At 38.0% G+C, this 14,209-nt stretch overlaps 1 protein-coding gene across 4 annotated transcripts in view; it reads left to right on the top strand.

Annotated features, from left to right (window-relative positions):
* The window catches only part of IRAG1 (inositol 1,4,5-triphosphate receptor associated 1), an 88,194-nt gene that overhangs the window by 51,054 nt on the left and 22,931 nt on the right, over window positions 1-14,209 (top strand). For all 4 annotated transcript variants that reach the window (XM_063289464.1, XM_063289466.1, XM_063289465.1 and 1 more), the window contains 7 exons: window positions 1,348-1,426; window positions 2,052-2,172; window positions 4,883-4,913; window positions 8,854-8,994; window positions 11,346-11,477; window positions 12,395-12,536; window positions 13,194-13,243. In XM_063289464.1, coding sequence (XP_063145534.1) covers window positions 1,348-1,426; window positions 2,052-2,172; window positions 4,883-4,913; window positions 8,854-8,994; window positions 11,346-11,477; window positions 12,395-12,536; window positions 13,194-13,243 — 696 coding nt within the window. The remainder of the gene's footprint in view (window positions 1-1,347; window positions 1,427-2,051; window positions 2,173-4,882; window positions 4,914-8,853; window positions 8,995-11,345; window positions 11,478-12,394; window positions 12,537-13,193; window positions 13,244-14,209) is intronic.

Raw genomic sequence — 14,209 nt, 5'->3', positions numbered from 1 at the left:
GTTCGATCCCAGTGGAAGCTAGATTCTCTCTCGGGTAGCCGGCTCAGGTCGACTCCGCCTTCCATCCTTCTGAGGTTGGTAAAATGAGCACCCAGCTTGCTGGGGAAGGCGACGACTGGGGAAGGCAGTGGCCAACCGCCCTGCTCTATAGTCTGCCAAGAACACATTGCGAAAGCAGCGTCCCCCCAGAGGGTCAGACATGACTCGGTGCTTGCACAGGAGACCTGTCACACATCCTTTCTGGCTATGATTTTAAAGAAAATCTCTTTTTCCCCCTTTTCTTTTCCCCCCGTCTAGCTAATAAGCTGTGTGGCAAATTTGTCATTAGTGCTCGGAGGAAAAGCTAAATGGAATTTCCAGCCTCCCCACATTCACATGTATCCACAGACCTGCTATTGTATTACATGTACAAACACAAACACATGTACCATTAGAAAACTTGTTTGAGCTTCAGCTTCATTAGTTAATTTCAAGAAAAACTCCTTAGTGCATAAGACTGCTGAGGGTATTTTGAATTCTTTTTAAAACTTCATAAACCTTGTGTGTTGTTTATTTATTTATATTTCAAATTTCGTCGCCGCCCATCTTGCACGAAGCGACTCAAGGATATGACAGATCCTTGGTAGCCTCGAAGACATGTATTTAAATTGCATTTTACTATTTCACTGTGCACTAACACATCTTTACTGTAAATTCTATAGTAAGCTGCTCAGATAATATGTTGTTGGCAACCATATAAATATAGTAACTAAAACAGCAAAGAAGCAATACCGTATGTTGATAATTTTTTAAGTTTTTAAGACTGGAGCTACTTTAAGACATGTCTAGTATGCTTTTTATTAGAATTGGAATATTTTGTTTTATTGTTTCCCAATCCATTTGGGGGCACAGTTCAGAATGTGGCTCACTTTTAAAAGCTCTGTGCTATTTATGAACTGAGATGAAAAGGGACTTTTTTTTTGCAGACAGGTGGCAACCAGATAAAGGGATTTCTTGATAGTGGTGCCCTGTAATGAAATCTTCTGTCCCAGCACCTTCATCTTCTTTTCCTAGGTTTTAGCTGTTCCCATCAGCATTATTTTAACACTGTTTTACCCTTTTAATATTTTGCAAGTATTGTTTTATAGTTGTGAATCATGCTGAGAATGTCTTATAGTGAAGGATAGGGTTTAAACTCAATATTGTGTGGCTGCTTGTTATTAAATCAAGCAATTTATAGATTACCACCAGCTTCTTTGATATTGTATGTATTTATAACACTGTGTTTAATAGACTTTATTCTGTACTGAGAAGTTATTTTTGAAATAAAATATTAAGAAATAACTCAGTTTTTTTTCCCTCCATCAGGAGCACATATTGATGCGAAATCAAAATTTAGTTGGACTTAAACTTCCTGATCTCAGTGAAGCTGCTGAACAGGAAAGAGGTGAAATACAATAAAATTGAAAAAATACATGTTTGTGAATAAATGGGAGGGGGCATTACTTTAGTAGCCACAACCCTTTTCTAACACTGGGGCCTTTTGCTAAAAATCTTTAGTAAGGACCACTTCATGTATAATCTCTTCCTGCATAAGTGTAGGACACTATTATAGAAATTGTACAAGTGTGAATTTTATGTGCACTGTGTAGAAAATTTGCAAATAACCCAACAGTGGACCTATGGTCTTAAATACAGTTATATTCAGTAGATTACAATGGTGTTTGCATTTGAAATCATTAGAACTATTACCAAATAACCTCTGAAGCAGGATATAGGGATTTATAATGTAAATAATAGTCCATTTGATCAAAAATAAAAGTCTGCTTAATTTTAGTATAATGGAATATTCTCTGATCATCTCTTAGGAAACCTGAGTTTTACTTTAGTCAGTAATCCAGAAATTGAATTTTTTGGATTAAATTTATACTGAAATCAGTTTCTTGGAGCAGAATGCCCTTTTTCTCCATCCAGCTTCCCAAAACAATTGAACCATCGGAGTGTGATAGTTACTGATATTTTTCAGTTGTTCAGTTGCTTCTGTTTTATCAGTGAAACATTTTTTTCTTTAGGGTGTTCACCAATCCCTTTCTCAATGGAGGAGGAGGAGTCAAAGAATAGATGTGATGTCATGCCCAACATTCCTGACACTCTTTTACGAAAACTTCGTGTACATTCACCACTTTCAGGAAGGTAAATCCATCTGTGAGTGGTATTTTGCTGTCTGAACATATGTAATGAAAGTAATACTTAATCTGATTAAAGTGAGATGGGAAGGAGTTGAGATTCTTTCTCTCAATCCACTTTTGTCTACACGACCATAACATAACAGAAGTAATGTAAAGTAGAATAGTTAATGTAGAACTAAGACTATGGTGACAGGGTTACCTCCCCAGTCAACTAAGAATGACATTGAATCAGTCATTACTCTCAGATTTTCCAAGGTTATTACAAAATAGAATTTTGTAGAAGTCACCTTGAGCTCATTTAAGAATGATTGAGATGAAGATGTAATAAATGCTATCTAAAATGGAAAATCAAGTTTTAATGAAAAAAATTATAGCTTGTGCCATGTTATTTCAGAAAAAGGCAAGCTCTGTTCTTGAGATAAAGAATGTAATTAAGTTGAAAAAGTAGTTCACTCAAAAGATAAATGATCTTGCATCCAGACCATACATTTATTGACGCTATATGGTTACTTAAGGAAGTCATATTTCCTGTACCTTTTATAATTTTTAAGCAACACTGGCCTTTGCATTATTTGTAAATAATATACTGAAGCATCTTAGACTTGTCAAAATCTCTATAATTGTGTGATACATTGATACAGGAAATGAAAGAATCTTGTTGATATTTATACAGCACAGAGCTGAAATTGTAAATTATAGAAGTATTACCTGAGTTCTTAAAAGAACAATAACCTTGCAACTGCCAAGGAATTCAGTTCACCCAATTATCTCATGATCTCAGCATTTCAAAAGTAAAACTGCCAAATTATCAAATCAACCTTTTGACTTTTCTTTATCTATAGATCTCACTTGGTTACTGAAAATGATCATTAAAAGTAGTGAAAATAATACATTTTACAACCTATTATAGATATTGGAATTGTCAACTAGAACCTGGTAGTCTTTCTGTCCATTTTGTCTCTATTGATTGCTGGTAATCTTCATACTGGGAATGTATGACATAGTTAGATGTTATTGAGTTAAATTTAATTCCTTAATTCCATTCTTACACAATGTGTAGACAAATGCTCACCATCTCTAGTTATCTCTTGTAATTGTTGTCATACCAATATCCTTAACCTTCATTATCTTATTTGTTTGTCATTTTTTTCCAGCCTTGATCTCCTCTTTACTTCTCCAGCACACTGTCCATCTTTAACTATTCTGAATACTTAATATTAACCCAGATTTTTCATTTTCTGTTTATAATGAGCTCTTCTGAATCTTCCTTACTTTTGGCTTAAAATGGTTTCATATGTGTATCTCAGTGATTAGTATTTCAGTCTATTATTTCGAGTTGTCATCTCTTCCAATTCTGCCATTCTTATAATATATTTGCTATAGAGTGGTAGGCGGCAGTATTGCAGCCGAAACTCTCCTCACGACCCAAGTTCGATCCCAGTGGAAGCTGGATTCTCAGGAAGCCAGCTCAGGTCAACTCAGCCTTCCATCCTTCCGAGGTCAGTAAAATGAGTACCCAGCTTGCTGGGGAAGGTGACAACTGGGGAAGGCAATGGCAAACCGCCCCGCTATAGTCTGCCAAGAAAACGTTGGGAAAGCGGTGTCCCCCCCAAAGGGTCAGATATGATTCGGTGCTTGCACAAGGGACCTTTCACCTTTCACCAAGTGTAAAAGACATGGAGACAATATGCATGTTGCATTACACCCCTTCCTATTCTGAACCAATTGGTTTCTTCAAAATCAATTTTATAGTAGTTTCTTGTTCATTGTAAAGGTTCCTCTGAAGAAGGAACATCTCTTAGCCTTAATCTATTCAGCATTTAAGTATGATCTACTCAGTCAAAGGCCTTGCCATAATTAATAAAGCGAAGAAAATGTTCCTTTAATCCTCTTGTTCTCTCGAATATCTGTCTTATGTTAGATATTTCATATTCCTTTGTCTTTTCTGAAGTCTACCTGTTCTTTTGGCATTTTCACAAATTTTGTAGGTAATATTAATGCAGTGATTTGGTAATTTGCCCATTCTCTTGCATCTTCTCCCTTTTCCAAATTGCAGGCCACACAGTTCTGTTCTGTGTTTGTTGACATAAAGCTGTTAGCGCTTAAAAATGGCTCTTCTCCTACAGCTTTAAATAGTTCAGTGGGTGTTTATTATGTTGTACTTTCCTATTTTCCAATTGGTCTAATGCCTAGAAAGTGAAATACATTCCTGAACATATTCCCTCAATGAAAATCGTTCTGTCAATCCATAATCCTGCCTGTAAAGTGTTTTGGTATTCTGCATCAGTGACATATAATCACTTACTACAAATAATCATGGTTTATTCATTATATTTTAGTATGCGTGTCATTTATCTCTAGAGATAGATGTCTCACATCCTATAATCTCACGAAATGCTCAACTTGCAGACAAAATAATGATGCTGGTTCTGTGAACAACCTTTACTTTTTAAGGAAGCCAAGGTTCTGTATATAATGATAAATTTCATAATAATGAAATTTACAGATGATAAAATATGTATTAAAATGTGCTTGATTTTGAGTAAGATACACTATAGTAATTTTTTTAATTCTCTAATTACAGCATATATACAGTTAACTGATCATTGCTAGTTGAAGAAAATGACTTAACTTGTTAGGTGCTGATTAAGTGTGCAGAATACATGGTTTTTATATGCTATGAACTTAATAAGTTATTCCTGTTGTTATTGCAGCTCTCCTCCACTTACCGAAAGAGAGGTTGAGGTAGGTGTTTTTAATCTAAACAACACAAAAACAATCTAGTTTTGTGTGTAACATAATGCTGATGCTGACCAATGTTTTGTCGAGAAGCTTTTCTTGCTTTCAAGGAATGCTATGTTTTTCAATTGAATACTTGGTGAAAATGTATTTGTTATCAAAACTTCATTTACAATAAATAGAATGTAAAATGTGTCTCTTATAATAATACATGTGCCCATACCGGAATAGATCAAGAGGTAACAGAAGAATTCTGTTCAGCTGGTAATACTAAATTACGGATTAGGAATCAAATTTAATTGAATCTTTGTTTAGGATTTTCAAGAAACAAAAATCAAGAAGCCATGATAGAATCAAAGCTTGGTATACTTTTGCTAAGAAAAGCTGACACAGTCAAAGTTATTTTCACTATCAGTTTCTATATCTAGCATTAACTTAGAAACACTTATCAAATGGCCACTGTGTAAAAGTTCCTTGTTATGCAGAGGTGCACGGTCCACCTGAACAAAGAGCTGAAGTTTGCTCACCTTTCCTTTTACAATAATTTTTTAGAATCTCAGTCCACAAGAGACTGGGCCTTAGGAATTGTCATAGCAAAAAACACAAGGCAGAATTTTTTTGAAAAGCCTTTCAAAGATAGTATCTCCTGGGGCAACTTCTTACTCAGACTTCCTATTCATTCCTGTAAAGAAAGAATTGGCAACTAAAAATTAACTTCAGCTTCAGCAAGTAAGTTTTAGTGTTTGAATGGAAGACCATTAAGAAATCTTAACGTAGGTTAGACTGGGGGTGGGGGATGGGGGTCAGGGAGAAAACATCCCAGAAGATGAAAACAGCCAACCACTTCATATTGTAGTTAAGAGAGCTACACAGACTTGCCCATGAAACCATCAAGAGTTGATCTCAATTTGAAGGAGACTTTACCTTACCAGTTTTTCCCAATCTGGAATTTCCAGATGTGTTGAGACTTCAGTGACTGAATTCTGAAAGTTGTATTTTCAACACAGCTGGAGGATGTTGGATTAGCAAAGGCTTTACCACATGATTAAGTTGTTGTTTGCATATAGAGAAACTTTATCCAAATATTACCATTTTCACACAAATTCTATCTATATTTAGCTAGCTAACTAAAAAATGTTGCTGGTGCAGAAAGAGCATTCCCTTATTTCCATTTCTTTATGGAGGCTCTTGATTTGACAAAATGTAATAGAAAAAGCAGCCCAATAACATGACAATTTTCATTCAGTAAAAATAGAATAGACTATATTATAAACAGAAGTGATTTTGACATAAAAGCAAAAAAATAAAGGTAATTTAGGAATTTCTAGTGCAGGATTCTGAAAATCACTACTTAGTATTATAGCTGAAGCATGAGTATTTTATGGAAGATATACTTGAGAAGGATTGTTAGAGCCAAGCAGACTGTCTGTGGGTTTGAAATGACTCATTTCGAAAAGAGAAAAATTTTATTATTTATTTATTTATTTCATTTAAAACATTTATATAGCCGCCCATCTTATACCGAACTGTGGGTGGCTCCCAACCAACAGTTAAAACAGTGTGATTGTACCATTAATATATACATACAGTATACCTATTAAAACCACAAATAGTTAAAAGAAAACTTGGCACCATAATACACTTTAACAAGCAGTTCACCATAAAAACTCTCATCAATCTTACTTTGTCCCAGCGCCTGGGGAAACTCCAGGTCCTAAGTGTTAGGAGGGTGGGGGCCTGCTGAAGTTCAGGGGGTGTTCCATAGGGCAGGGGCTGCCACAGAAAAGGCACACTTCCTAGATCCCATAAGAAAGTTTAAAGGAAGGGACTAGGAGCGTGCCCATCCTGTCTGATCTGGTCGGATGGGCAGATGTCCTTAGGGAGAGTCAGTCCCACAGATAACCTGGTCCTGTGCCATATAGGGCTTTAAAGGTAATAATCAGCATCTGGAATTGTACCCGGAAGGAAACTGGGAGCCAGTGCAGCTCACACAACAGAGATGTTGCATGGGTAAACCTAGGGGCACACACCACTGTGCATGCTGCCACATTCTGGATCAGTTGTAGCCTCTGGGTGATGTTCAAGAGCAGCCCCATGTACAGCACATTGCAGTAATCCAGATGGGAAGAGATCAAGGCATGAATGACCATGAGTAAAGCCTCCCAGTCCAGGAAGAGGCACAATTGGTGCATCAGATGAATCTATGCAAAGGCTCTCCTAGCCACGGCTGCCACCTGCTCCTCGAACAGGAGCCGTGAGTCTAGGAGGACCCCCAAATTGTGCATCAACTCAGTCTGGGGGAGTGCCACCCCATCCAGAATCAAAGATGAAATATAACCTGGGCCTGGGGGGCCAAAACCCAGAGCCACTCCCTCTTTCCAGGGTTGAGTTGAAGCTGGTTCCTCCCCATCCAGACCCTTATAGCCTCCAGGTACTCAGCCAGCACCGCCACAGCATCACCTGTGTGGTTAGGGGTGGAGATACAGTATATAACTGGGTATCATCAGCATATTGACCTCCCACAACAGATGACCTTCCACAGCAGTTTCATGTAGATGTTAAAAAGGAGAGGCAAAAGGCTTGAGCCCTGAGGCACCCCACATTGCAGGGCCCTAGGGCTCGACCTCTCCTCCCCCACCAACACCGACTGCAACTGGCCGTGAACCACCATAACACAGTACCTCCCACTCCCAACCCCCGAAGCTGGTTCAGAAGGATACCATGGTCAATGGTCTTAAAAGCCACTGAGAAGTCCAGGAGGGCCAGAATGGTTGCACCACCCCCATCCCAAGCCTTCCAAAGGTCACTGACAAGTGCGACCAATGCTGTTTCAGTGCTATGCCCCTATCTGGACCCTTTTCTGGACTGAAAAGGGTCCAGATAGTCCGCTTCATCCAGGGCCCTCTGTAGCTCTGCGCCAAACACCCACTCAGCAACCTTCCCGAAAAGGGGAATGTTAGAGACTGGATGAAAGTTGTCTAACACTGTTGGGTCCAAAGATGGCCTCTTGATAAGTGGGTGCACCACCGCCTCCTTTAAGGTAGGTGGTACCACCCCCTTCCACGAAGAGGCATTAATCTTCACCTAGTTCTAGTTTTTGAAAACCAGATGGTATTGGACAATTATTTATGTTTATTCTACACTGAAATGCATAAGGTGGTTTGCTGTTCTAAAGAATTCTGAAACCCATGCATGGCAAAGTAGGCGATTGTTATACAAATATATAACAGCAGGTGATTGTTATATGAAGTAAAAATAATATTTTTAAAAAATAGTAAAATACAGAAGAAAAATAACCCAAGCACAAATCACCTAGCATTCTACTAGCTGTATCAGTCAAAGGCTACAAGGAGCCAGCATTGAGCATGTAGACTTTTTGGAGAGGGGAGCTTCTATTCTGTCAGCACACTGATCTCATGGGAGGGGGATGCAATATAGAACCTGCCAGTGGAAGATTCTGTTCTTCTAACATATTATTATAGGGTATAGTAAGATAGAAATGCAATGTTTAAAAGCTGTTGAGTATTAAGAAAGGTTCATTTTATTGTTAAAATAGCACTACATTCTTTAAATTTGTTGTATCTATCAATTATATATAGCCTGTAAAAGATGGAAGAAAGCTACTGAAGTTGTATTGGCGGTCTCTTGCAAAGGCATTGAGTCTGCAGATTAATAGCATTTCATATAATTCAGCCTAATGCCACCAGCAGATTCTTTATTGTACCGCCCTACATTTTGTAAAGCAGGTGTGAGCGTAAATGTTGTTGCTGTAGGTACCTTGAGCCACCTCTACTTATGCAGGTATAATTTTTCAGAGTAGGAAACTTGACTTCTCTGAAGAGCCAATATCTAAGACTTTGCTTGGTAGAAATTAATCCCTACTGGTATATTCAGCTTCCTTAGGATTGATGAAAGGATTCAATTAACCTTTATTTCCCTGCAACAGAATGTATTTGTACAACTTTCATTGGCATTCAGAAATGATAGCTATACTTTAGAATCAAGAATTAACCAGGCTGAAAGGGAGAGAAATCTTGCTGAAGAAAATACAGAGAAGGAATTGGACAACTTTAAGGGAGCAGTTAAGGTAAGACAAAACGTGCTGGGAACCTTTACTGTGGTCTGTGCAGGGCCGCAACTGGGGGGGGAGGCAACCAGGGCATGTGCCCTGGGCGCTGCACTGGTAGGGTGCCAAAATGAGCGCTGGGGGGGGCAAAATGAGTGCTGGGGGGCACCAAAATGGGTGCAGAATCCATGTTTGCCCCGGGTGATACAGACCCTAGTTGCGGTCCTGGGTCAGTGTTCCATATTTTTAAAATTTCAGTCGGTTATTCATTATTTCTGTTCTGCCTTTTTTATATATATAGAAGCTCAAGGCAGGATACATAGAATTTCTTCCTCCTATTTTTTTTCCCACAATAACAACACTGTGAGGTGGGTTGGGCTGAGAGAGCAACTGTCCCAAAGTCACTCAAGGAGCTTCCGTGATGGTTGATGGACTAGAATTCCAGAATCCACTGGAGTTGGATGGCCAATAAATCTAAATATGTAACTATTATTTATTTACTTATGATTAAAAATAATAGGATCCAACACCATCACCACTGCACCACACTGGCTCTCTAAAACTCTTTTTAAAACTACTACCAAAAATGTCTCAAAATGGATTGTTATCATATGGTGAAATACATAAAATACTAGGCTTACTATTCATACAGCAAAAAAATCACCTTAATAAAAGATTTTTAATGGAAAAACAGCTGCAGAGTTTTTTTAGCAAAAGGTTTTACATCACCTATGCAAATTTGGTTTCCACATTAATTTGTAATCAAGCACTGTTTCTTGAAGTTTCCTTTCTAAATGTGGGGAAGGGATAATTGTTGCCTTTCAGTACACAAAGCCTATCTTTGTGTACTGAATACCTGACAGTGCAGCTTGTAGAGGAATGGAATGAGCACATCTCACTCCTAACAAATGTACCGTGCAGACACATCCAAATGGGAAGGAAAAAAGGAATAAAAGTTTTCATAAGAATTCTATAAATTCTTTTTTTTTCCTCTACTGTTTTTTTCCTCTGGGAAGGGGAAGTCTTCCATAATCTATTTAATGGTTTTCATTTGCTAGTTATTGGATAGGCTCAAAGTGTAATAAATGAGTAAATAAAAATTCTATGTACAGAATTTGCTACTTTGTAGGAATGTGACAAATGTTTTTTGAGCTATTCCATTCTGAGTTTGAAGCAGCTGCTTCAAATTTGAAACAGGTTCAGAATTTTTCAGACTTTTCAAGCTCAAAAACCTGTTTTTTGAGGTCAAAACAGTTCAAGAATGGTCTGGACAACCCATGTCTAATTCAGAACAGTGGTAAACTTGAATATTTAAGATTTCTGAATACCTTTACTTCCATCACTAACATACTATCACTACAATTTGTGTAAGGTCAGAAATGGCCTACAGTGAAAAGAGGTATATGGGGGAATGGACAGCCTTATTTTCTCTTAGTCCATCCGTCCATCCATCCATCCATCCATCCATCCATCCATCCCAGTTGGTTTGGATCATGATTTCTTGAAGTCCAGCCACCACCTGTTAGAAGTAGTATCTGTTTTTTTAGAAAGTTGATTGTACTAGTAGTAGTACTAACTGATACAGTATATTAAAAGTTACCATGGTTTCTGACGAACAATTCCCACTTGACTTTTTAAGGAATACTCTGTCATGGAAAAAATTTTAGATCCAAGTCTTTGGCTGTGTTCATTTTCTTATGTATATAAAAAAACAGCCTAAGAATTCAAATATTTGGAGTTAACAACAACTACTAATAAGGAAGAGCATTGCTAAATGATTAATTCAGCAAAGCATTTATTTGCCTGACTGGAGTCAGGCAGTCTACATATTTTCTGACTTTTCTGACTATCGAGCTTTCGCTAAACTAAAATATGAGAACATTTTAAAATCTAATCATGAAGATCTATAGTACTTCCAGATAAAGGTTTTCTAACAGCACTACTAAAAACATATTGTACCGCTATTTTACATTTTCCACATTATTAGTGGTTTTGTGGAAGAAAGACGATGGAAAAAGTGGTGGGAAACACAAGTGGGCTACAATTAGAAGATCACTGATATGCTTTTCTGAATGAGAGCAGAGCAGATGGATGATGAAAGCCAGGTCTTGGCTAATCCTTTAGGTATTACTTGGATGCTGTCAACACTATGTCTAGAATAAAAGAAACTCCTTTTATGTCTGCATTGCATTTTTAAGTTTTTAGGTCTTTAGAAAGAGATGGAAACTTATTCCATGGATGCCATATTATTTTGTTCATTGCAAATTATCTTTTTATGGTTTTACAGCCCTAAAAGACTTTTCAGGAGATTCAATTAATAATATATTCAATTTATAACGTATTTAATATGTTATGGCATACTTTGGTTTCAGTCTTCAGCTTCTTTGTGGCATCACTCTGAACACAGAGATATGTACCAAAAGTTGTTAGAAGACATTGCTGTGCTTCATCGTTTGGCTTCAAGACTGTCCAGTCGGGCTGAAATGGTTGGAGCTGTTCGTCAGGTAAAACTATTGAAACTTGGGGTGGACTGTATCTTTTCACTCTGACTTTATTATTGGTCAATCCATGACTGAATTCTAGCTGAGAAAGAGGCTGAAACCCAGAGAACAGGCATGGTCCTAAAACAATATCTAAAGGCCTGAACATGTTATCCAAACATGGATCTTTGGTCTATCTAGACTAGTTTTATCTCTCTTTTTTTTTTTCAGACCAGCAGCAACCTATAAGGTTCCAGGCAGATGTCTTTTCCAGCCCAGATTCAAATATCAGAGTTATTCTGTGAGAATATAGATCTGAAAAATTCTTATAGCCCAAAATAACTTTATTGCTTATAGCAAGTTCAGACTGAAGGTGTTCAATTTACTGGTACAGTGGAAATGCAGATGAAGATCCTGTCAGTTCAAACAGATGCTAGTTGTACCGATAAGATGAAATAATCAGTAGATTGCAAGAAAAATGTACATAATAACAAGGTGAAAAGAATTGGTGGTTTAGCTGGCATAAACAACTGTTGATCCTGATGATCTTATCTCCGGAATGGAGGATCTCAGAATATCTGGTACTTTAGTTGCTGTTTGGATGAGACCGCATCCAGGCAATCACCTTGAATAGCATAGTAGCTTCTGTCCTTAATGGGTCATAGGATAAAAGACAGAATTTGGATAGTGCCACTCGGTGAGGAAAGATCATTTGAATATTAACAAAAAAAAATAAGCAAAAGTGACATTATATACAGTGGCATTTTCATTGCAATATGTGCCAAATTTGATTAGTGGGTGAGAAGTTGATGAAGACTGTCTTGCAACTGGCAGGATTTCTTTTGGAGTGAAATCCTATAGGTAGAAGCTGTTATATCCTGTTACTTCCTTAATATTGAAATTGTACTTTTATGTGTATTGTTCTTATCTATTCCTTCCAGGAGAAACGTATGTCAAAGGCCACTGAAGTTATGATGCAATATGTAGAGAATTTAAAAAGAACATATGAAAAGGATCATGCTGAGCTCATGGAGTATAAGAAACTTGCTAATCAGAATTCTAGCAGAAGCTATGGTTCTCCAGGTAAAACTTCTTGAGATTTTAAACACATGTCTGCATTGCTGTTAAACATCTATTTGCTACTCCCACATAGATATAGATAATACAGAATGTCCCAAAACTCTTAGTACAGTTTTAAGAAAGCTTAAAACTGCACTAAGACTTTTGGGACATCTTGTATATATAAAATATCTGATAAATAGAATATTTCTTTATTGAATAAAGTTGTGCATTTTGATTTAGTCTCAGCAGGAGGGAGCCCATAGCTTAAAAACTAAGTAGGGATAGGCTTGGTTAGTACTTGTTTTAGAGACTACTAGAGAATTCCAGAGCTGAAAGTTACAGCGAGAAGTGAAAAACATCCTGGAAGAAGGCAGTGGCAAACCTGTATTGTATGGTGGCCACGGCTATGAAGTTGCCTAGAATCAAACTCCACTCAGAGAAGACTACTTTTTAAAAAATCCTGATTTAAGTATCTTCAGAAAAAGTGTTAGATTGTAATATGTTTAACCAAAATGATACATATTGACCGTTATAACAATATTATATTGTAGTTTATAATAATGTTCAATGCTGCTTTATATCAACCTTCTTTTCAATATAAAATAGTCTGTTAAATGTTCTGTTCATGTTTTCTACTAATATGTTTTCCATTTGCTTTTGTTTTATGCTTTGTAACAGATGATGCTGTGCCCCGTACATCTCGATCCATGTCTCTTTCTATTGGAAAGGTATTTTTCCAAATTTTAATAAGCTATTTAATGCACATTATTTGTATAAGTTTCCATTCTGGAAATTTGGTTAACTGTACTAGTGCTTTTCTGTAAGTCTCCTTGTCTGATGAGATGAATCAGGTAGCCACTGAAGAGAGGACTATCAGTCATGGTGTCCTGGACTGGATACTTCCATCCCAAGGGCTTGCATCACTCCCAGGCCAGCTCACAGCTTGTGAGCTTACTTCCAGCTTAGCTGCAATGCAGGAGGAAGGCACTGTGAAGCTGATTTTCATCTGGAAATGCAGGAGGTCTGCAAAGCTTGGGAAGACCATTTCCCCCTTGGAGGGAAGTGTTGCCTCATCCCTCCTCCCAGTTTTGGAACATCAGCCTGAGGGGAATGCTGGCTTGACAACTTTATTCTCCCACTCACTAGCCCAGACAAAGTGATTGGAGTAAAGCCCTGATAATTTGTCACTTTCCCCTGTGTCTTAGGCAGTGGATGAGCCACATGCAAAGTTTGTTTGTTTGTTTATTTATCAAATTCGTCACCGCCCATCTCCTCCCAGCAGAGGAACTCTGGGCGGTTTACAATATAAAACAATAAATACACAATAAAATTTCAATATAAACACATTATCCAGATGGCTATGGTCTCATTCAGTCGTTGTACAGGAGGGGCACTTCAAGGTACTAGCCAGCCCCAAGTATGACTATTCTCCTCCCTGCCCCAAGCCCAGTGGCAGAGCCAGGTCTTCAACTTCCTCCGGAAGGCTCGAAGCGATGGGGCTAATCTCATCTCCAGGGGCAAGATGTTCCAGAGGGTGGGTACTACTGCAGAGAAGGCCCGCCTCCTGTATCCTGCCAGAAGGAATTCTCTTATCGACGCGGTCCGTAGCATGCCCTCTCTGCATGATCGAGTGGGACAGGCTGATGAAACAGGGAAGAGGCGTTCCCTTAGGTAACCCGGTCCCATGCCATGTA

The sequence above is a fragment of the Candoia aspera genome, chromosome 1 (assembly GCF_035149785.1).
Source record: "Candoia aspera isolate rCanAsp1 chromosome 1, rCanAsp1.hap2, whole genome shotgun sequence".
In the NCBI taxonomy this organism is placed as follows: domain Eukaryota; kingdom Metazoa; phylum Chordata; class Lepidosauria; order Squamata; family Boidae; genus Candoia; species Candoia aspera.
The sequence above is the reverse complement of the archived record's forward strand: the minus strand, read 5'-3'. Positions and strand labels throughout refer to the sequence as shown.